This window comes from Sminthopsis crassicaudata, chromosome 2, assembly GCF_048593235.1.
Source record: "Sminthopsis crassicaudata isolate SCR6 chromosome 2, ASM4859323v1, whole genome shotgun sequence".
Classification (NCBI taxonomy): Eukaryota; Metazoa; Chordata; class Mammalia; order Dasyuromorphia; family Dasyuridae; genus Sminthopsis; species Sminthopsis crassicaudata.
In genome coordinates this window covers 229,178,501-229,203,454 of record NC_133618.1, presented here as the reverse complement: position 1 = coordinate 229,203,454, position 24,954 = coordinate 229,178,501, and the positions used below count along the sequence as shown (strand labels likewise).

The 24,954-nt window shown below is 41.5% G+C and overlaps 1 protein-coding gene and 1 long non-coding RNA gene across 16 annotated transcripts in view; one reads left to right on the top strand and one right to left on the bottom strand.

Moving 5' to 3' along the window:
- The window catches only part of CAMK2B (calcium/calmodulin dependent protein kinase II beta), a 281,883-nt gene that overhangs the window by 170,698 nt on the left and 86,231 nt on the right, over positions 1–24,954 (bottom strand). For all 15 annotated transcript variants that reach the window (XM_074288455.1, XM_074288457.1, XM_074288462.1 and 12 more), the window contains exon 2: positions 23,952–24,046. In XM_074288455.1, the coding sequence (XP_074144556.1) occupies positions 23,952–24,046 (95 nt within the window). The remainder of the gene's footprint in view (positions 1–23,951; positions 24,047–24,954) is intronic.
- Positions 1,399–22,965, top strand: LOC141555513 (uncharacterized). Its single transcript, XR_012486213.1, has 2 exons — positions 1,399–1,504; positions 22,257–22,965. It is a non-coding gene; the product is annotated as an uncharacterized LOC141555513 (long non-coding RNA).

Here is a 24,954-nt window from a genome sequence, read left to right as displayed (position 1 = left end):
TTCACAGATGGAGAAACTGAGACCCAAGAGGAGAGAGGTTCAAGATCACAAAACTGAAAAACGTCAGGGGCTGGACTTGGGCCGTCGGACTTAAGTCCGTTTCCTCGTCCCTTTCTCGTACTAGGCGGTGAACTCCCGCGTCCGTCTTCTCGGCGACATCTTTCCCCACTCCCCACCCCCATCCCGATCTCTCCCCAAACACTAACGACTTATTAGATGATGCAAAGGCAATACGGAAAACGGACAAGGGTCTATAGGTGGGGGCGGAAGGCGGGAGGAGCAGCTGCCCAGACGGAGAAACGGTCGTTTAGTCATTTCAGCCCTCGGGCCTTCCTCTCTGAGCCCCTCTGGGGTTTCCGGCGAAGTTTTACAGATAAGAAAAAGGAGACAACAGGTTCTTTCCCCATCCAGGCTCCCACAGAGAAGCGTCTGAGGGCAGAAGTGAAGTCAGGAAAGTGGATCCTCCGACCGCGGCGTGGCACACCATTCACTCCACCACCCACAACACCCACGACCACAGGAGGGGTAAGAGGGAACGCCTGGGGCCGCGAAGGGGCCGAAGCCCCTAGAAGGAAGCCGGAGGCCCCGACAGGGACCGAGGAGGACGGCGGCTGGAGCCGGAGGAGGGAGGCCCGGCGGGAGGGCCGCTGCCGGGACAGTCCGCCCATGTGGGGAAGGTAGGTCGGAACTAGACGCGGCATCCAAGGACGTCTGAGGGCTTGGGAGCGACCACAGACAAACGTCACCCACTTTGTTCTCTCTCCCACGCAGCGCTTCGGGCAGATGTTAGGCAGCTTTCAGACAAACTAAGCCAACTCGAGGATCTTCCCCCGGGAAGCGGCGTCACCTGGAAACAATCTCCGCCCTAGAGTGCCCCTGGTTCAACTCCGTGTTTAGGGCTCTTTGGGGTTAGGATCCCCCATGAGGCAGCCGCTAATGGCTGACCCCTCTTGCGGGCCTCCGAGGCCGCAAAGGGCGACTGAAGCCGGACAATGACAGAGTCCTGCGTCCTCTGCGGTGACCCGAGCCCAGATACCCCCTCATCAGAAGGGTCGCGGAGAGGTGACTCTGTTGTTGCCTTAGAGGGCTCGGGGTCGTCACCTGCTTCCCTAGATGGTGAATGTAGAAGTAGAAGGGACCTCCTTAGAGACCACTTGTTCCAAGCCCCTCTCTCTATAGAAGGACCTCGGAGCTTAAGCAACTTGATCAAAGTCACACAGATCCTATCATTGTAGCTTGAGAGGTGGAACAGACCTTCAAGGTCATCCAGTCCAACACTGTCATTTGACAGATGAGAAAACAGAGGTGTCAGATGACTTGCCCAAGGTCACACAGCTAGTCATTGTGACAGAGTCTGGAGCTGAGCCCTAATTTTCTGGTGGCAGATCACAGATGCTTGAAACGTTATTTCTCCAACGAGAGGATGAGCTCATGAGGATGGGGGCAGCTAGCATCCTATTCATTTTCTGAATACCTCAGTATCCAGCACAATGTTCTGCACATAGTAGGTGCTTTATAATTTTTCTCATAAGTGTTTTTGGATAAATGAATAAATGTCACGGGCGGGGTATCTTCCAGAACAGTCCATAGTGAAACATAGGGAGAGGAACATTTTGAAAAATTCTTTGTAGACCAATTTTTGTAGCTCTAGTGGCGGGTTTTTTGAAGGGAGAGCACTAGCTCTATGAGCCCAAGGAACTAAAAGAGGTTGTTCTTGTTGTTCCTGAAAGCTCCATCAGAAATAAATGGTGCCCGACAGTAAGGGAATGGCTGGACAAATTCTGGTATATAGATGTAATAATATACAACTTTAATGTAAAATAAAAAGATGAATAGGAGAAATTCAATGAAATATAGGAAAATTTGGACAAACCAATTCAGACAATAAGCCAGAAATAACCAGGAAAACAATAAAAATGAGAAGTATAATAAAGTAAGAATACCAAAACTAAGGCAGCCTGGGTAAATGTAATGATTCCTCTTGGTCCCAGAGAGTATGTAAGGAAGTGCGCTTTGCTCTTTTCTTTGAAGAGGTGAAGGACCATTAGCATGGAATGACTCATGCAATGAAAAGTCATAGTCGGCTACATTTGTTTACATGCCATTCTTTGCTAATAACTACCATTGGTATAGGACCTGCGAGGTGCCTGGCACTGTGCTAACTCCTTAAATATCTCATTTGATCCTCACACAACCCTAGGAGGTAGGTGCCATGAATATTTTCCATTCTACAGTTGAGGAGATTAGAAGCAAAGGTGGTGACTTGCCCAGAATCACACATTGGAACTGGGGTTTTCCTGACTCCCAGCCTACATCTAGGGTGCCCCTACTGCCTCAGGGGAACTACTCTGGCTCCACCCACGGCTCTGATCGGGTACAGCTTCTAGGGGAAATATCGCAATAATCCTAACGTCCCCGGACCTTTGGAATGCTATAGCTCTAACGATCTGTCTGTCGATGATTCTAAAGTCTTCTGGCTTTAGAATAGTCCTACAAACACTGCTGACTGTCAGATAATCTGCTGGTCAGTGATAATCAAGTTCCTGAGACAACAGTACTGAAACCTACCTGTAAACCATTAAATTAGCAAATAAGTAACATAATAAAGCTCTGGTCTCTCTAACTTTGTCCTATACATTTATCATCTTTCTCTTGGTTCTTTGCTAAATCCTTTTGGAACTTAACCCACTGCAATGGGCATTACAATTACAATAAATTTTGCCCCTTGACTTGTAGTCGGGCTCAAGCCTGCAAATTCTTTTTGAGACACCAGTCTGTGACCCCAGTCTGTTGGAGTCTTCTATCTGAATCTCAACAGTTCCACCACTCCAGTTGGCAGGGGGGGGATGGTATCTGGAAATGTGATGGACAACAAGAGATATATGTAACATTCTTTAAAAGTTTAAAAGTTATCATTGTCATTATGACAACTGCCACTTTTTTTCAAAATCAGTGCATTTAAGAAATGGAAGTATTCTTCTCTTTTGTCATCCTTCTCCCTGACAGCCCACCCTTTCCAGGAGAGGAATTCTAGTTAGGAGAGCTTCCCAGTGAGGCACTGATCTTCCACAAAAGTAATATCGGGCATTTAAATAGCCCTTTAAAGTATGCAAAGTTTATTCAAAATAGTCCTGTGAGGTACCATTTTATACATGGGGAAACTGAGGCTCCATCTGTCTTTTACAGTATCACAGAGCTAGTCATCATAAATAGATAGGAACCCAGATCATTTCAATTCCAAATCCAATACTTGAGCCATTAGGAAATGTTGCTTTTCTATCAGACAGAAGGGAAAAGAAAGAGAAAGGAAGAGGGAGAAAGCATATACATGCTCAAATGAATGAATATAATAATGCACAAATGGATCCCCCAAAGAACACAATGAAAGTTTGTGAGGTAAGAGGGAATACCCTCCAGAGAACAACACAGAAATGTTTTTAAGATGGGTATGCTTAATGATTTCTTTACCACCAGTCAATTAATTTTCCTCTTAACTGCTTTTGTTAGCACTGGTTTAATAATCTCTAATTATTCACTACATTCAGAGACTACAGAATAATACCTCACAATCTTCTATTTAATTCAGTATTTAAAAAAAAAACTGTACTAATTGATAGAGCTTAAGGCATAAACTTGGTTTTGTGTCACAAGAGCCAACTTGGTCCAGTTATTGATGCCAAATGATTTTTCTCCCTTTTTTGGACTTTCTCTCCCAGACACTGCATTTCTTTTTTACATCTTAATCATCAGTCTGGAGCTACGAACCACCTAAGGTGTGTGCAGGAGGCATGATGCTAATGCAAATGGAAAAAAGTCAGACAGAGTATTCCCAAGGACCCTTAAGAGGTGTGTGGTCTGAGACAGACAAAACAGATGCTGCTGATTATACACACTCCCAACTAAATAACAAAATGAGTACATAAAATTCAGCTTCTCTGTCATACAGAGCAAAAGGGGAAAAGTACTTGATGATGAGGGAGAGAGCCAAAGATTCAAAGTCAGTCAATGAAAAAGCTGAGAAAGTCACCATCTCTTCCTCTCTCCTCCTTCCCACTTCTCTATGACCACCCCCCACTCCCCAGCTAGCTGCAAAAATGCTTTTGTCTCTCCTATTTGAGAGTAAAACCTATGATCCTCTCTCATCCTTTGAGCTCAACCATTTCTACCAGCTCAGACAGAGGTCACAGGGAGATCACAGAATTTCAGGTTAGAATTTTGCACCCAAAGAAACCTTAGAAATAATGTATTCAGCAACCTCACTACAGGTGAGGAAGTAGAGGCCATGAAAGGCAATGTGATTTGCTAAGCCACATGCTCCCACAGCCAGAGAAAGTCAATGCTAGTCCACTTTGTATTGTTACAGATGAGAACACTAAATTCCCCAATCTCAGAGGTGATACAACTTGGGGAGTGATTCAGTGGTGAACTTGAACCTCTAGACTGATTTGTTTTGTACTCTTTTGACTACTCCATAATACAAGATCACCTTTTTCAATATCTGGGGTTTTCTTTCCTCTCCTGATATCAACTCCCTCTCACTAAAACTAGACCTGGGGGTGAGAACAAACCCTGTTCTTGAAAATGACATAATATTCCCCGCCTCTGTGGCATCTGCTTTCAAGAGAGGAGCACAGAACAGAGAGTGGCCCCCAAATCTCTTTCCATTAGCATTATCATAGCCTACAAGATGACTTAACCATCTTCCTAGGATGCTATTAAAGCATCTCAACTAGGAGACACAGAGAAATACAGAGACTGAGTTGAGGAAATCTTAACTGTAGATAAGTGACTTACCAGGATCACCCAGCTAGAAAGTGTTTGAAGCTGGATTCAAATTCAAGTCTTCCTGACTCCGAGACCAGGACTCTGTCCACTGCACCATCTCACCTTTCATCTTCACAACACCCTTGGTAATTAATAGTTATGTGCTAATCCTAAACTCCATTTTAAAGATGAGGAAAATGAGGCTCAGAGAATGGCTTGATCAGGATCCCAAAGCTAGCTTAAAGTGAGACTGTCTGGTCAATACAGAAATTTTGGTTATGAAAACCCTCTTCAAAGAGCTCCTAGGAGGGAGAGTGTGTTTCCTATGGAAGGTCCTAGAAAGATCTGGACCTAGAAATTTAGGAGGACTACTATTACTGACTGAATGCAAGAGTGTGAAAGACTTCAGCCTCTCATTTCTAAAATATATAATCAAGTCAAATTTATAAAATTACAAGTCATTTCCCAATTGATATAATGAAGTTTGTTTTTAAAATGAGTACTATTTTTACATATCTACATTTTAATTTTTTAAAATTAATTTTACGACTTCAGATAAAAGAGTAGAAACATACATTCTTGCTCTCAACAGAGGGGTGAGAGGTGCCCAGTGTTACAAATTCTTTCAGACATATTTGCTTTATCAGTTTTGCTGAACTAGTTTTTCCTTGTTAGCAAGAGAAGATTCAACGTAGAGGGGGAGCTATCTTGAGAACCCCAGTTCCAAAGTCCATTAGTATGGGACTCTTTCCTTACTGGTGGAAGTCAGTACTCCAGGTTTGCATGGGGGCAGGCTGGAGCTGGTGACAGTAAGAGGGAAGCTATTCAGATTTCTTCAGATCTAGTTCAAATTGCTTTGGGAGTCTGACTTTCAGCTTCAAGAGAGAAGTTGGAGAAGTCCAATACACTTAGGATGCAAAAGGAAAAGGCTCTGGGAAGACAGATGAGGATCTGATGGTCTCCATCATGCCTCTAGCTTCAACTTGCTACATAAAAGACTTCAAATGAACTTCGCCTTGGATGAGCTCTGGGGTCCTCTGAGTTGAACTGAGGTATCATCTCACTCCCAAAGGAAGAGCTCCTTCATTCTATATTGTTAGGCACATAGTTTCCTATATTTATTTTCTCTGATTTCTGTTTTGTTACCAGTTTGGAATCGTTATATATAGTAATTATAGAATTACTATTTGGTGGGGAAGGAATCAAGCCTTGGAATATAAAGACTGGGGTCTGTCTTCTGCTAATAATGAAATAATAATTAGAAGTTAGTTTGAACTTGAAAATCACATCCCCTAAACTGACAACATTGAGGGGAACAGATACATATGTGTGTATAAAATATTAATCTGGTGTTCCCTCTTTCTGAGAGGAGAACAAAGTGACAGCCTCTGGTCTCTACCTTCTGATTTCCTGCCTGGAAAAAAAAATAGTGCACTTTGGAGAAAGATGTGGGAGAAAGAGGCTAGAAATGTCTATTCTGCTCCTCTTCCAGTCATACAACAACACCCCTGTGCTACAGATATGGAATAGTCCTCACAACATTGCAATGGAAGGAGACATAAATTAAGATGAATAAGTGAGGCTCTCCTAGTGAATAAGTGGGTCAGAGAAGGATTGATGAGGTTTTCATTAACAGAAAAGCATTTGCTTGTGAACCATCAAAAGATAATACTGAATCTTCACTAGGTCTGGAAAATTTGCATGGTGAAATTCTCAATAATAGTTATCTCCAGTTGCTGCTTATTGTCCAGTTTCAGGGATGCCTTCCTAATGGCTTCCCTATATGGTCCTGACTCCAGTCCCACTAGTACTTTGGGGCTAAATTTAATTCAAGTCAATATTTATTAAATGCTTACTATTGGTAAGACACTATGTCAGAGTAGGTGATCAAAGCCAGAACACCAGAGCCAGAGACATGGTGAGCCCAGAATGGCTCAAGACGCCAAGCCCTTGGCTGGTCAGATTTCACTATCTGTTTGCCAAGTATTATAAATTCTTGATTGGGAAGGAGGTTGAAATGAAAGGCTAAAATGAGGATTTGGATTGATTGAGGATCTCACTTAGTTCTCTATTCCTCCAATGATATCGTATGGATTACCTACCTCTTCACACTGGTCTGTGGTTCATGAACACTATCTTCTTGAAGGAACAGGAAATCCATAAATCCCTTGGAAGTATTATAGAAGGATCACGCTGGATGGTCCCTTATCTCCCCACCTGTTCCTTTCCTTGGACTGGATACTCCACACATCTACCTCTTATCATCCTGAGCTTTGTTCAAGGTTCAGCTCAAGTGCCACCTTCTACATAGGCAAAGGCTGGGATCTTGATCTCTCCCAATTGCTACTGTTCTCTTCTCTTAAAAAAAAATTATATATATAATTTTATTCATGTTGCCTGCCATGCCCTTCTCCAAAGACATGTAGACTCCTGGAAGGCAAAAACTGTCAAGTTAGATAGTGGTCTCCAAAGAGGCTGGAGAGAGAGAGAGAGAGAGAGAGAGAGAGAGAGAGAGAGAGAGAGAGAGAGAGAGAGAGAGAGAGAGAGAGAGAGAGTGTGTGTGTGTGTGTGTGTGTAAATAATGCTTCCCAATGACTTTTAAAACAGCACAGATGCACATTTTATCAAATGTGCAGATTAGACAAAATTAGGAAGGCACCACCTAACATGACAAAATCAAGATCCAAAAAAATATATTGACTGGTCAGAACTGAGATGAATCTAAGAAGGAAAATTTAATAAGTATAAATGTAAAGTCTGACATTTGGGACCCAAGAAGTTAACTTCTAAAGTACTAAGATTTCAGAGATATGACCTGTAAAAAGGATCAGAAGATTTTAGCAGACTAAAAAAGTGTCTGCAATAGGATATGGAAGCCCAAAACCTAATGTGATATTAGGCCGTACTAAGAAAAGCAAAACAAAAATAGTAATAGTCTGGTAAGCGCACACCTTTGACCCAGCAGTTTTTCTATTGGTCCCACATCCCAAAGAAATCTTAAAGGGTTCCACATGGTCAAAAATGTCTGTGGCAGCCCTTTTTGTAGTGGTAAGAAACTGAAACTGAGTGAATGCCCATAAATTGGAGTAGGACTAAATAAATCATGGTATATGAATGTTATGGATTATTCTGTAAGAAATGACCAGCAGGATGAATTCAGAAAGGCCTGGAGAAACTTACATGAACTGATGCTAAATGAGATGAGTAGAACCAGGAGATCATTATACATGACAACATCAATATTATACAATGATTAATTCTAATGAACATGACTCTTTCCAACAATGAAGATAATTGAGGTCAGTTCCAATGATCTTGTGATGAAGAAAGCCATCTATACCCAGAGAACTGTGGTAACTGAGTGTGGATCACAACAAAACATTCTCTTTTGTTTGCTTGCATTTTGTTAATCATTTATTTTTTTTGGATCTGATTTTTCTTGTGTGGCAGGAGAACTGTATAAATATGTTTATACATATTGGATTTAACATGTTTTAACATATATTGGATTGCTTGCCATCTAGGGGAGAGAGTGGGGGGAAGAAGAAAATCTGAAACACAAGGCTATGCAAGGGTCAGTGTGGAAAACTTATCTGTGCATATGTTTTGAAAATAAAAAAGCTTTATTTTAAAATAATAGTCTGATAAGTCCTAGAAAGTGAATGTTTAAATTGTGGCTAAGACAATAGCAATGGCAGGAGTAGCATTGGAGATATACGTTCTGAGTAATTACTTCTTGCAGTTTCTTAGCCAATCGGTGTATTGCATGAATCAGATGTTCTAAAGTTATAAAGATGGAAAATGGTCTAAAGGATATAATGGTATTATTGATCTCTGACACAGGCATGCTCAAGGTAATAGAAAAAGGCTCAAAAAACACTGTTAGGAGGGCAAATGTCACTAACATTGTGATACAAAGTCATTACTGAACATCTCTTGAGAGGATTCTGTGCTCAAGATCTCAGGCCACTCATAGCACAGCCCAATGCCTAGGACGCTCCCTAAGAAAGAGAAAACACACAAAAGAAAAGAACATCCAGACAGACAGGCAGGGAAAGTCACCTGCAGAGCTTCACTGCTCCCCACAGCGCTTTCTCACCTGGCCCTCCAGTTCTCCCTTCTTGTCAACACACACTGCTGGACAGGCACAGTCTAGGGACTGGTCAAATTAACACTAAAAGCCTAAACTTTACCGGCAGCCTCAGTCTCAATGGGAGAGAGGCTGATTCTTTAAGGCTATAAGATTTCAGCCACAACTCTAATCTACTAAGGCCTTCGCACCTGTAAAGGGCTAGAACTGAGCAATGCACTTGGATAATGAAGCACGGAGACTAATTGCCAATTGGAAGGTTCCCTATTAACTTGTTTGAAGGTTGACCCTCCCCAGCTATTCTGTGCTGACTTGATTGGTGGGACAAAGAGAGGGAAGTGACGTGTGTGGGAGGAATAGGAGGAGGAAGAGGAATTGAGACTCAGATGCTGAGTCAGTCTCTCCAGGGCGTTTGAGGGAGGAAGGTGTGTGTGAGGTTGCTAGGCCTAAGCCCCTGACCTTGACCGTAAAAGATCAAGAATAAAGACGTTTAGTGATCCTGACTCTGGCTGATTTCTGGGAAGACAAGAGTTCCAGCACGCACCTACAAAATTACAGATCCTTGACACACTAAAGCGACACTTGGAACATGACCTCATACTGAAGGTGAACTTTCAAGCTCATCAACTGCAACCTCAGCAGGAGAAAAGAGCGTGACATGGCAGCCAGAATAGCTAATGCTACACAAGCCTTTAATGGGAGAAGAATTGAGTCCAGAACAAGGAAAATGACATTTCTGCATCCCTTATTTACCCTATGGAAAAACCATGCCAGGAACGGTTTGAGAGTCACATTTTTTAGGAAAGACACCGTCAAACTGAAGTCTGTTTAGGAGCCTGGAGACTGTCATACAAGGATCAGTGGAAGGAGCTGAGTATTTATGGACTAGAGAATAGAGAGAATCAAGTAACTGGACTATCATGTAAAAGAATTTGATTTTTCTGCTTGGCCCTTCAAACAGGGCTGGGAATCAAAATTATAGAATACATTTCTGGAAGGAAAAATGTCCTGATAATTAGAACTCTCCAAAAGTAGGCTGGCTTGCTCCATGGGATAGCAGCTATCTTTGAACCATGGTGAGATGACCACCTACTGGGGACTTTGTAAAGGGAATTCTAGGTCAGGTATGGATTTGACTAGATGCCCTCAGATTTCAGTTCTGAGGTTCTGCCATTTCACTGACAGTGGCTACTGCTCTCCTGCTCTTCCATCTTAAATGCCCTTCCTTCCAGATTATAGAAGCACTGAGCATCTGGCAGAAGAAACAGACACACATATAAACAATTTTCATTCAAATCAACAGTTTATTGAGTGAGTGCCTATTATATGCCCTCAAGATATTTGCAATAAGCATATTTCTTTGAGAAATTCAAAAGAAAAAATTCAAAAAATTATATAAAGCATGGTGATAGAATGAAATAATTGTTACAAGAGAGGGATAAGCAAAATGCTATGGGAAAGAAGGGACATTGAAAGGCTTCATAGAGGAGATGGATTTTGGACTTGAGTCTTTTTTTTTTAATTTAATTTTTATTTTATTTTATAATTATAACTTCTTTTTTTGACAGTACATATGCATGGGTAATTGTTTACAACATTATCCCTTGCACTTACTTCTATTCAGATTTTTTTCCTTCCTCCCCAACCCCCTCCCCCAGATGGCAGGCAGTCTTATACATGTTAAATATATTACAGTATATTCTAGATACAATATGTGTGTAGAACCGAATTTCTTGTTGCACAGGAAGAATTGGATTCAGAAGGTAAAAATAACAGTTTACACTCATTTCCCAGTGTTCCTTTTCTGGATGTAGCTGATTCTGTTGGACTTGAGTCTTAAAGGATGCACAAGATCCTAATAGAAAAAGGGTATTACAGGTGAAAGAAGATGAACTTAGGAGCAAGAAGGTATAAGAGCCTGTAAAATGTTTCCAGACTGATAATATAGAAGCATCATGGGAAAAAAAATAGAAGCATCATGGTACTGAGATCTTGGGATTGTTAAGGGAAAATAAGTAGAGAAGAGATCAGAAAAGGATCCTTGGGGAATGCTAACATTTAGCACTCATAAGGGGGGGCAGAGAGCGCAGTAGTAGTAATGGTAATTGTCATCATTGTTTTTAGTGGGTAGAATATAGTAAATGCCATAAAAGAGCTACAAGTAACATCTCCAGGACACACTAGATTGCCCAACACATATAAGGAGATTAATAAATGCTTACTAACAAAATATCCCAGGAATATGAAAAATGGAAACCTTCTATTTAGCTGGAAGAAGGCTGTCCTGGAGGGTACAACTTTTGAAATAGGTCTTTAAAACGAATAGGAATCAAAATAGGTGAAAAGGGGGCATTCAACCAATCAATTGTTTCTCAAGTACCTCCTATGTATCAGCACTGCCCTGGAGACATAAAGACAGAAGTTAACGTTTTCTGGGTATACAAGATCCACATATATGTGAAAAGGGGACCCCGAAACTCTGAAAATCCTTAAAGGAGAAAATCTCCTTCAACTCTGCCTCAGTGAAGGACCCACCGGAGGGACAAACAGTTTCATCCTTGTTATCTGGGTAGCATCTGCTCAGTCCTGAAACTCAATGAATTCAATTCAATTTCTAGTCCTAGTCCTAGAAACCCATCCAGGAGCCAACATGGGACTCCACCCATGAGTCCTCTTTAGCTAAATCATTATAAAAAGAACCAAACTAAAACCCTCTCTTTGCAGAGGTTCTAAACATGCCATGCTATGCTATGCTTGGCATGCCAATGGTCTCTGCCCACTGGAATACTGTTTTCAGTGCCATTCTCTCTTTACTCTCACCTATTTCCTTAACCAGACTTTAGTCTTACTTCCAATCCCCATGATAAATCTCTTTTATCAATCTAGGTTTTCAGGTCTGTAAATTCTTTTACAGAGAACCTCTGTACTGCCAAAAGGGAGCCCCCAAAACTCCCTATCCTTGCACCAAATCCCAGGGGATACAGGGGAGCCAAACTTACCCTGAACCCCGCACCTGCCACTAGACCTCATCTAACTCCCTGACCACCAGAAACCCTAATCTCATGTTGGTCCCCTAAATCTAAACCTCATCATATAGAAACAAAATAGAAACACAATAACCTTGGCAAGACTAGGAGCCAGAATAGATCTCAGAGGAAGGGACAACCTGAATTGTAAAGGAAAACAAGCATTTCCAGAGGGAAAGGCAAAGAGGGAGAGCATTCCAGGCCTGAGAGGAAGCCTATGCAAAAACAAGAGATGAGAGAAACAGTAAAGCCCATTTAGCTTTAACATAGAGTTCGGAAAGTAGAATAATTTCTAAGAACAGAATGGAAAGATGGAACCAGGTTGAAAAGTGACCCAAACAAAGGTGAGGCGTATAAAAGAACAAGGCATTCATGGAGAGGAGTGACTGATCCTTTTGGGTCACAGCATGGAAGACAGAAAACTCAAAAGAAGCCAAAGCTTGGAAAGACATGCTGGTACCAGATCTGATAGGACTCCTATGGCAAGAACTCAAAAATTCTGAACATATCCAGCATATTCACTTCTAGTTGACATTCAATGTAAAAATTGATTTAGGATGACAACTTACACATTGTTACACTGCCGTGTCCAGACAGATCTTAAATCCAAGATTCCCAAAGAAGAAAATTATGTAATCAGGTTCCCGTAGTAAATTATTTCTGACTTTCTAATACTTACTATCCTAGAAAATTACAAGGAATGGAGGAGCTGGGGAAGATGCTGCCCTAAGAAGATGAAGAAAAAATATGTATTTTTTAATGAAATCACTAAGAAAGTCATAAAGACAAATATCAATGCAACAAATTTAACAAATTCACCTAATCTTAAACTATTAGATCACAGGATTGGTGTAGAATAATTGGAGAAGTCCTTGAAGTCTAAAAAGAGTAAGATTAAATAAAAAAAATTAATTTACCTATAAAGTTATGGAACTTCCCATTACAAAAAGTGATATTGAAAGAAGATGTAAAAAGCTTAAGAAAAATTTTACCTAAAGTCTTCAAAGATTTGAAAGGCTGTCAGGTAGTGGGCAACAGGTATAGAATGAGGGAAGTGTCATCACTGTTCCCTCTGGACAAATGCCCAAAGTCTATATTGCAGATTATGACACATTTTACTACTTCCTGGGATTTCTAAGCTTATGCTTTCCTCCACCTAGAATGTAATTTTTCTACTAAAGACATAAGCAATGTGGAGGAATACACAAAAGCCAGCTTAAAGGACTAGCAAGAACCGACTCTTAAATTCTCAGAATGAGCATTTATATTTTTGAAATCTGCAAACACTACAAAGCAGGGTTTGCTTTATTTTGTTAATTATCTAATTTTTTTAAAGTATTGGAGAAAATACTAATAATAGAAAAGGGCATTATGCATTCATTCCTATTCCTCCCCTCCCCAGAACTGGTTGATAAATATTTATCAGTTTACCCCTGCCAATGTGTCAGTTTGCTCTGATTAAAAGAAGAGGAGAGAGAGAAAAAGAGTGTGTGTGTGTGTGTGTGTGTGTGTGTGTGTGTGTGTGTGTTGAAGGGTAGGGATTATTGAAAAGTGATAGTGATATCTTTATAAAAAGCATAATTAAAACATTTTTTAAATTATTGCTGAAGAAGCAAGAAATATGGCCAGAGGGGAAAAAAAATCATTGTTCTCCTTGTAGCCAAACAGGGTTGGGTTTGCAGATATCCTGGATGATATCTTAACAGCAGCACGAGCTTGGAGGGAAGAGGAAGCAGACACCAACCCATGACATCTGCCGCATTTCTTCTCCTTACCCAATGCTCCTCTCCTGAAACCCTGGTGGTTTGGGAAGATGATGGAAGAAGAAATGGAGACTGTAATTTGTAAGCTTAAGAACAATAAGGCCTGGACTAGACAATGACTGCAGTGCTGCTGCTTAGTTACAGAGGCGACCAGATCTGCTGCCAAATCCATGACATTTTCCCTGCAATTTGGCAGGAGTGGAGGGTCCCAGGTGACTGGAAATCCAGGATCATTATAATACTCAGCAAAGTCAATTTCCCCGGATACACTGATTATTAATAGCTTGATGCCCTGTTGGAAAGCACCAAGCACTGTCACACTTACATACTTAAAGGAAACTGCTAGTAAAAAGCAGTGACATAGCAGGATGGTCATTGCAATGGAAGCCCCAGGAGCTGGATCTAGATTCTAGCTTTGTTATTTAATTATATGTGAAAGCTTGATCAAAATGCTTCTTGTTCATGGCTCTCACCTGTAAAATGTTGACCTCTAAGATGCCTTCCAAATATGGATCTAAAATATTCTTGTGATCATGGAAAAAAAATCACTGAATATCAAAGTTAGAGGTATTCTAGTACATAAATGCTGACTGACTGGTCATCTGGTCCAAGCTATCCTGGAAAAGGAAGCCATTTCCACCATAATCCACCCAACCACAGGTCATCCAGCCTCTGCTTGAAGCCCTCTAATGAGGTTTTTCCTATGATCATCTGAGCTATACAATCAATAAGCAGGTTTATCTGAGCTATACAATCAACAAGCAGGTTTAGAGTGGGAATAGAAGTGGAAAGAAAGAGAAAGCCTTGAGGGAAATGGGGAGAAATAGTCTATAATATTACAACTGGAAAAGGCTCAAAAACTTCACTTTCTGTTCTTTTGACTTCTGTATGACTATGGAAATTAAAAAAAAAACTCTTTGCTGATTCCTTCCCTGGACACTTGTCTTCCTCCTTGCAAATTTCCTCTTTTCAAATTCTATCATTCTATATTGGATTTAACATATATAGGACTACTTGTCATCTAAGGGAATAGGTGGGGAAAGGAGAGGAAACTGGAACACAACGTTTTGCAAGGGTTAATGTTGAAGAACTATTCATATGCATGTTTTGAAAAATAAAATAAAATTCTATGATTCTTTTTTTATTTTTATAATTATAACATTTTCTTTGATAGTACATATGCATAGGTAATTTTTTTTTTTACAACATTATCCCTTGTACTCCCTTCTGTTCCGTGTTTTTCCCCTCCTTCCCTCCACCCCTCCCCTAGATGGCAGGCATTCCCATACATATTAAATATCTTATAGTATATCCTAGGTACAATGTATATGTGCAGAACCAAATTTTTTTGTTGTTGTTGTTGCAAAGGAAGGATTGTATTCTCAAGGTAAAAATAATCTGGGAAGAGAAGCAAAACAAAACAAAACAAAACAATGCTCACAGTTTACACTCATTTCCCAAAATTCTATGATTCTATAACAGGTATTCAATCACATACTCATAGCCAAGAATTCCTTGGTTCTGAAAAAGCATATGCTATTTTATATTACTGTGGTGGCCACTGGTCTTTGTGAAAAGAATTCAGGGATTGCTCAGCACCCGTTAGATTAAAGGAAGAAAGTGTGGGTGTTGTAGACAACCACATAGTTAAATAGATTATTTAGAGACTGCTCACATAAGTTTCATGGCTCTGTTCATCCATGAAACCAGCTGGAATTGGACTGCTCCTAATAATAATCTTAAAACAGTTCTGAGCATGTCACTCCCCTACTCAAGAAGTTCTAGTGGTTACCAATTGTGTCAAAAGAACAATTACTTTTGTTTGTCATTTCAATTAAGCTTCACAATCTGGCTCAGTATACCTTCCCAAGTTTACTGAACTTTATTCCCTTTCATGCCCCCTACCTTACAATTAAACTGGCCAACTTGCTATTCCCTGTACATGATATTCTACCTTCTGTTTCCACTCCTTTACACAGACTGTCCCACCTTCCTTCATGCTTCCCCCCAACTCCCTACTAAAATGCCAGCACTAACTCCTCGAATCCCTAATTCTTTGTAGTATCACAAGTTATATCTGGAACTATTCTCTCCAGCTACTAGCACCTCCCCATCCCTGAAATCCCCATCTTTTTACATATTTTGCACTTGCTTATCTGTGTACACGTGGTAGCTCCTCATTAAATATAAGATCTCTGAGCATGGGAACTATTTCCCTATTTTGTCTTTATATTCTCAAATTGAAGCAAAGTATCTGGTATGTCGCAGAGGCTTAATAAATGCTTGTTGAATGAAGGAATAAAGTAGATGCTGCTACAATGGTAGCAGCATCATATTCTGGTGCATAAGAATGAGCAGAGTCACTCACCAACAGGCATGTAGCTATCTATCAGGTGCTGCTTAATGAGCAGAAAGAAGGTCACTCCAAAGAGCCAGCTGATCAGCAATCCCTGAGGGAGAGGTCAAGTCTGCTGATGTATGTGAGTATCAATTAGTGTCACAGAGAAGGCCCAGAAACTTAGCACTGACAGGAGATGACAAGTGGTCGAGATGCTCATGACAAGGGCTCCACTTCTCTTTAAAGCAGAAACCATAGCTAAGAGCATCAGCCGGGAAACCCAAGGGCAGTACGGAGCCCAGAAACACCATCATGCCTTCTTGCTTAGAAGGTAATGATGCCTGGGGAGTTTCTCTGTAGTTTAAAAAGAGATCAAATGTATCCCACCAAGGACGCCTCAGGCCAGATACGGGAGCTTCTGATTCTGGATCAACATTTGATTTTACTCACGCTCTTGGCAGTTCCTTCCTTAGCAGTGAGGCTGGGTGTCAACCTCCAACATAAAGAGTGAACTGGGTACTACCAGAGAACAAATACTCATCCTCAGGGGGATATGGACAGAAAGTAGGGTGGCTAGGTAAAAAATAGAAATGATAAAAACAAACAAAAAAAAAAAACCTAATCTGAATTTGAAAGGGCTTGGTAGCCACTTTGCCCAACCCATACATGAAAGGAATTCCTATTTAGAGGCAGATGGGGAGACATTGGTTCCAGTACTGGATCTGGACCTGGAAAGACTGGAATTCAAATTCAGCCTCAGGCATGTACCAGCTCTGTGGGACCCTGGGATACAAGTCCTTCATCTGACCTCCATCTGCCTCAGTTTCTTCAACTATAAAATGGGGATAATGATGGCGCCTACTTTGCAGAGTTGTTCTAAGGATAAAATGAGAGAACACTTATAAAAAGTGCTTAGCATAGGCCTGTGTATATATTAGGAGTTAAATAAATGCTCTTTCCCTTTCCTTCTCTGACATGTAGTCATCCAGCTTCTGCTAAAAGGAGACACCCATTCCCTTCTTTGACATCTTATTCCACATTTGGTTAGCCCTAATTATTAGGAAGTTTTTTCCGTGATTTTGACAGTTTATTCCTTGGTAACTTCCACTCATTATTCCTAATTCTGCTCTCTAAAGCTAAATGACAGAAGCCTAGTCCCTCTTTGACATAACATATGTTCAAAACTTGAAGACATCCATCATATTCCCTCTCCCCTTGAATTTTCTCTCATCCAGGCCAAAAAGATTGCCTACTTTTTCTGAGCAAACTTAATCTGACACGTATTCAAAGCTTGTTATTGTTTCAAAGATCATAGATATTAAAAGAGAGGCACTCTGATGGACAGAAGGTTACAAGGCCCAGGAAGAAGTGGGCAAATCAACTACTCTCTCACTGCTCTGGACAACTCTCTGAGACAGGAATTTTCCAAGGACTCAATGTTGGTTAAAGAAGAGAAAATTTAGACATTGGGAGTTCCCTATACCAAATGACATCTTGGGTCCAGACCCTTACTAGACTGGGAATCCAGGTCACATCAAAGTGTACCCCGAGTCTCTTCTGCACTGCTGTCTTTGCCTCACACCAATCAGCTGGGTTCTCTTCATAATGCATTATCTTTATCATATCACTCACGCAAGGCTTAGGGTCACAGCCAGGTAGCTGTTTGGTCATTTTTCAGTCATGTCTGACTCTTCATGACCCATTTGGGGTTTTCTTGGTAGAGATACTGCAGTGATTTGTCATTTCCTTCTCTGGTTCATTTTATAGATGAGGAAACTGAAGCAAACAGGATAAAGTGACTTTCCCAAGGTTATACAGCTGCTAATGTCTGAAGCCAGATTTGACCAGTCAGATCTTCCTGACTCCAGGCCCCGAGCTCTATCCACTCCAACACCTATCTGTTTTTAGTAGGCCTTAATAGATGTCTGTTCGTTTGACTAATAGATTAATGAACAAGTGAATGAATGAATGAATCAATGGATTAATTAGCAAGTAAATTAATAACTACAAATTAATTTACAAGCATTTTATTAAGTACTTCTTATGCACCAGGCTCTGTGCTAAGCATACTTAAAAGTAGTACCTCATTTTACCCGTACAACAATCCTAGGAAGTAGCCAAAAAGCCAGTCATTCAAACTGCAGCAAATTCCTAGTTATTGGAGTCCTAATTAAGAGAAGGGAAAGAAAAAGATGACCTTTCACACCACTTCAGAGGAAGTAGAAAGCTAAGTTGCAGAATGACAAGAAGGGTGTAAAAGTCACTTGGATATGGGGAGAGGGGAAGTCACTGTGGTATATTACAATGAAGTCACACAATACATTTAATGTACACAAATCCAACTGTATGTGCTTGGCAGGAAAAAAGAAAAGTGGGGGAGGGGTGTCAAGAGTGAATGGGGGAGAGAGAGACAGAAACAGAAGAGAGAAACTTAGAAAGACACAGAGAGAATAACAGAGACAGAGACACAGAAAGATGGAGAGAGAGGAACAGAGACAGACAAACTTAGAGACGGGGGGAGGGGAGAGAGAGACAGAGAGAGAGAGAGCGAGACAGAAACAGAGAGAGACAGACAGAAACTGAGAGAGGCAGAGAGACAGAGAGACAGAGAGAGAGACAGAGCGAGACAGAGAGAGAGAGACAGAGACAGAAACTCAGAGACGCAGAGAGACAGAGAGAGAGAGAAAAGAGAGAGATAAAAAGAGACAGAGAGAGAGAAAGAGATAAGAGAGAGACAAACAGAATAATAGGTCAAGGATGTGAAACTCAAATAGAAGTGGGGGTATATATAAGGATCTCTGAAAGCTACATATTGACTTAAGTATTATTATCTGTCATTCTATTGCTACCTATTTTGTTAAATATTTCCCAATTACATTTTAATCTGGTTCTGGCTGCTGGCTTCACCCCTGAGGTCATTCTACCTGGCATTCCCCTCAGTTAAACATATGCTTCAGAGTGGGCATGAGATGGAAGACGTAGATGGGCTGAGTCCTCAGCCCCTTCCAGTCCCCACATCCCTCTCGTGGTGGGAGCACCTCACTGCCGCTGAATCTCTCATGGACAGACAACTTGCTCTTTCCCCTGAGGCCGCAGGAAGCTAACCAGAGGGATGGCCCTGGCTGACCTTCCTAGAGCTCCAGTCACCAGAAAGACCCTCCTGGGCTTCCCCTTGGATCCTCTCTTGCCTCATGATAAAGCAGAAAGAAGAAATATTATGCAGTCAACCTCTAATATAATCACCCTTATGTGTGCAGCCCTTTCAAGATTAGTTTCCCTCTAATTATCAGTTTTGCTGGCAACTAAAATCTTTACCTATCTCTGTTTTCTTCTTTTAGAGTCTGGTTCAAAGCGTCTCTCTCCTGACATGCAGCTTAGCTGGGGGTAGTGAAAAATAACATTTTTATTTAATTGTCTCCATAGTAACCACCTCTAATCCATCTGCTCTCTGACACAGATTTCCTTTTCTTAAAAAGAGCCTACTCCTTTTCTAGCTACACCTGTTTAAAGATGCCGTACTGTAGTATACAGGTGTTTTTGGGGAAATTTCAAAGGTTTCATACTGACTTTTAAACCTAAACACAAGAAAGATGCGATTTCCCAATAGTCTGTGGCGGCCCCTGAACTTACACCAGACAAAAACTCTACCTAAGAAATTCTCCATCTCTCTGGGCAGGTTACCACCAACCAGGGACGTGCTAGTGCCTGCTCAAATGGGCTCAGATAAGCCAACTGTTTAATTAAGGCCCTTCACACTTTGGAAACCTAGGGCTTGGTTTGCCATTTTGTTGATTATCTTAGCTGTAAGAGAGTGACAAACAAAATGTTAAGAAGGCAGAATAAAATTAAAAGTGTGTCATCCTGCATTTTTGGTGAGCCAGTTGTTAAATATATACCGACACCTCCCTCCACTTACTGAAATTAGCTGAAGCCCCCCCACCCCTCCCATCAAATCAGGCCCCAATCTGAAATGGCTTTGCTCTCCTGACAGCTCTTAGCAATAAAACTCCCTTCCCTCCCCTGCTCTGTTCAAGACCTAATTAAGCAGAACCTCAGGGAGAAAATGAAAAACCTGTCACATCTGAGCTTATCTTCCTGGAAAAGAAAAACACCCAGTTGCTGACTGAATCAAAATATATATTTTTTTCTTTTTCCATTCCTAAAGAAACCCCAAAGTCCAAGTAAAAGCCAGAGAAAGGAGCCCACAGGTAATCAAGCTTCCAGCCATGCTGCAGCAATTTCAGGGAATTACCCCAAACTGGCGACATATTAAACAAAAGTCAATAGGAAAGGAGGAGGAAGGTTGCTGTTTTGTCTTATCATTCCTCAGCTGATGCGCTCTCCTATGAGCATCTCCTCTGTTGCAGGTGGCGCTGCTCTTCACCAAGACCAACGTTCCACAGACCCTTTTCCAGTCTCCATTTCACATTACTTGATATTCAATTCCCCACCTCCAAGCCTTTGCTCAGGCTGTCTCCCAAACCTGGAATTCACTCCATCTTACACAACAGAGGCACTTAATAAATAATTACTGAGTTGAACTGAACTAAAAGCTTTCCTTTAGATGGGCCTTGCCCAAGATCCTAAGATTATGAAGGTGTAAGGATATATTCTAAATCATATTTTATGAGAAAAGGGAAGCCCAGCTCTGCTGTTACTGTTCAACTCCTCATGGCTCTATAGGGGCTCTTCTTTGCAAAGATACTGAAGTGGTTTGTTATTTCCTCCTCTAGTTGCATTAAGGCAAAAAGGCTGCTGTTGTCTGTCCTTCGTTCTCAGAGAGCACATGAAATCAGGGAGGAGGTGCCATGACATACAAGTGAATTGGATTTAAGTGAGGGAGGCTGTGCAAGGTCACCTGCCTCCTTTTCTCCTCTGGAGCCATGATTCCATGGTCAGATATAGATCAGGATGACTGGAGATGGTCCTGGATGTAATGGGAAACATTGGCCTTTTTAAACTAAAGGTCAAGTGCCTTGCCCAGGGCCACACAGCTAGTAAGGGTCTGAGGTCACATTCGAACTCAGATCTTCCTGATTTAAGGCTCAGTGCTCTATCCACTGAGCCATTGAGCTGCCTCCTCCAGCTTCGCTACAATAGCCTTTGTTAAAATGGGGCACAGAGACAAGGCTAGTAAATTGATTCCTTCAGTCACGAGCACAGCCAAAGATTACAGCCACAAGAAATCCTGGGGTGGGCCGTGTCATTGTAGGTTAGGAGCTGGAGACCTCAGAGGCAGGTTACTTAATTGAAATGACCAAGTGTCCAAAGTCACTGAGGGCACTGAGGCCCAGGAAGGTGACTCAGTTGGAAGGATTTAGCCTCCATCCAGCACACAATCTGCTTGCTATGTTACATTGCCTCTCATGTGTATGATAAAAAGGTTGGATTCCAGGACCTTGGATATCCCTCCATCCAAGTATTTAGTAACTCAATAATCCCATATTTTGCCAAAGATGAGTTCAAATTCTCTCCGGCTGCAACACTTCAAATCACCTGGAACCTGCTAGAGATCTCAGGCCTGCATCATGCAAGAAGAAAACTGACATGTCCTGGGGGAGAAGGGGTGGTCATTCCCGTCACAGACCCTTGGAGCACTGGAAGCAAAATACCAGGCCCTTCACCAAGATCCTCTCCCAAGCAATCTGCATTCAGGTCCATGCCTCTCGGTCTCAGCATGGTTCTCTGGGAGCCTCTTCCCTCACCATTCAGCTAGGGAAATAGTACCACACTCTAAACTGAAGCAACTGGGACATCGTATTTATGGAAGCTGTCTGGTACCAAAATTAAATCCTCCTGCATAAGCTCATATTTGGGTGCTGGTGCTAATTATGTCTGCCCCTTCCAGGGACCAAAGTAGACTCCGATAAAGCTAGTGAACTTAGATGAAGGGTTAATTCCTAAAGCCCCTTGAACACTGTGTATGACCACTTACAGCAGGCCCACAAAGCACTTTGATGAAGTCAGAAACAATCTGCTCTGTTCCAGGATCCCTCATGTCTGACACTACCTCATTAGCAAGGTCATCAGTAAAAAAGTAAAAAAGACTTCAGGCAAGAAAACTGCCACCAATGGAGACTGACCACTTTTCCAAAATTTACAGTCTCAGAGAATTGGCTTGGGGGGAGATGACTTAGCCAGGGCCACATAGCTAATATGTGACAGGGGCAAAACTGAAACTTCCAGAGCCTGTTCTCTACCCCCAGCCCCATGGTCTGTGTGGATGTGGGGGAGGTTGTCTCTGTCTCTCTTTATCTCTGTTTTTCTCCCCACAGAGTCACTCGGCAGCAGACAAAGGCTCACACAGGATGGTTTTCTATCAGATCTTCAATTGACCCCTAGACTGCCTGGACCCTGAAGATGGTATTTATGATCTAGGGACCAAAAAGCAAGCAGCCTACAGAACACTAATAAGAAAAATACATGGAATTAACCAGAATCCCTGCTCATCTCAAAACCTTATTCTAACCCTTTGATCCAAACTCCATCCCTATCAAAAATTCATAATTCTTGGTAAAGAAGCAAGAGAATTTGAAGAGAATAAGGTCTTATCTGGAAACCTTTTGTTTAGCCCAAAGTAGAGAGCGTGGGAATAATATGCAGGGGTATGAATAATCCTTAATGAAGGGAGCATTCTATAGAATAAAGAATTGACTAGAAGCAGTCTCAGTATGCTAAGGTATCAATTCGTACAAACATTCAGAAGAATGACACCATGCTTCCTCATCAGTTGATCCATTCAATTTTGGGACTCACTGTTCTAATTAGTGAGCAAGTTAGTGAAAATTCACCTAACCCACCGTATCCAGCATCTCCAGAGTTTACAATTCCTCCAGTCATCATCTAGAACATTTGGACCTAACCAGCAGAAGCATCTTGCTGCCTGCTCAGCCACCATGCACATACTGCTCATTCACACCACCATGTTCCACTTCCTACCTTTTGTTCTGGCCAGTGAATAAACAAATAAATGGTTACTCAAAAGATAACAATCTAAGCCCCATGGCTAAGTTCACTAACCCTGTGACTGCCTAGATTAACAGTTCTATTCTATTGTGTGCATCATGAACCTACTAAACAGTCTAGTGAAAGCTATAGATCCTTTCTCACAATATTTTTAAATGCATAAAATAAAATGCATAAGATTAAAAAGGAAATAAGTTCTGCTGAAATATAATTATCAAAATATTTTAAAATAAGTACAGAGATTCCAGGTTAAGACCTTTCCTGGCTACTATATGTTGGGATTCCCCAATTAAAATGAAAGCTTGTTGAAGGCTGATACATGTAGGAGCTTAATAAATGCTTGCTGATTAACTGAATGAGTGAATTAGATGGGTGAGGAGGTCTCCTCTGGGTGAACCTAGATAAAAACCTATTCCTAGCACCACCTCTGACCCTTCTGGATATTTTTTGACTGATCTTAGAGTATTCTAACCCATGAATAACTTTCCCTCACTAGATAAAGAGAAATTATTAGGAAAATAGTTCATACACTTCTTCAGTCATCCCCACCCCATATAAAGGACAAGATGTCCTGGTATCCAAAGGATCAAGGCTTCAAACTCTATCAATGTGTGTGTGTGTGTGTGTGTGTGTGTGTGTGTGTGTGTGTATACATATATATATATATATATATAAAGGACAAGATGTCCTGGTATCTAAAGGATCAAGGCTTCAAACTCTATCAATGTGTGTGTGTGTGTGTGTGTGTGTGTGTGTGTGTATATATATATACACACACATACACCTTCATCTTCTCTTCCAAAGGGTCAAGTTCATTCCTAAGCAGGAATTGAATCATTTGAATTCTGTATCATTTATAAGTCGTTAACCATTTGATATCCCCTCCCCCACAGAGTCCTGGTGCCTTTTCCATCAGCCCTTTGACACTCTCTCCCCCAGTGATTCCAAGTCCTTCTTCCTCCAGCCCCCAGTGGGGGTCCAGTGTTTCCCCCCAAAGGCCCTACCTCTTGCAGAGAGCTTCTTGGTATTGATGATCTTAGCTGCATACTCATGTCCAGTGCAAAGTTTGACACAGCGTCGTACAACTGAGAAAGCCCCCCTAGGAAAGAAAGGGGGGAGGGGGAAAGGAGGAGGGGGAGGAAAAGGAAGGAGGGAGAAAAAGAAACAGAAAGTAGGTTAATCTATCATTAAACGATACTCAGATCTGCCTCAGCACCCCATGGCACCCCTCAATGTTAAGTCAGTTTTGACTAGAGCCAAAGAACAGAGTCTAGCCAGTGGAGGAGACCAAAGAATCGGGAGGATTTTGCACAAGGAATATAAATGCATCAAAGGAAAAGAAAAGTGCCCTCCCAGCAGTGTAGAATTCAGGCCCTGCCCTAACTATAACCCCCACGAACCTGACACACCCAGAATGCCTCTGCTTCTCCAAAAGCCCTGGTTATTTACTAGCTAGACAACAAAAATTTACTAATGACCCGCCATGTGTCCAATAGCATCAGGAATACAGAAGCACAACACACACAAACCTGCCCCATTGAAAAGATTATTCAACCTAATGGAAAAAGCATCAGATGAGGAGTTAAGAGGCCAGGCTCAAAGTATATTCTGGTACCATTTATGAGAAGTCACCAAGCTTCTTGGGCCATCACTTTCCCCACTGTGTAAAATCAAGGGATGAATTAGCTAACCTCTAAGGTCCCTTAGAACTCTGACATTCCATGACACACACACACACACTCTCTCTCTCTCTCTCTCTCTCTCTCTCTCTCTCTCTCTCTCTCTCTCTCTCTCTCTCTCTCTCTCTCTCTCACACACACACACACACACACACACACAATAACCAATATAAAACATCATATAACTGTTGGATTGTGTATTGTAGTTTTTTACTAGAGTAACAGATTGACATAGAAGACAGAATGCTAGATCTGCAGTAAGGAAGATCAGGGTTCAAATCTCAGATCTACTTTATTCATGGGCAAAATCAGGGAAAAAATAAATACA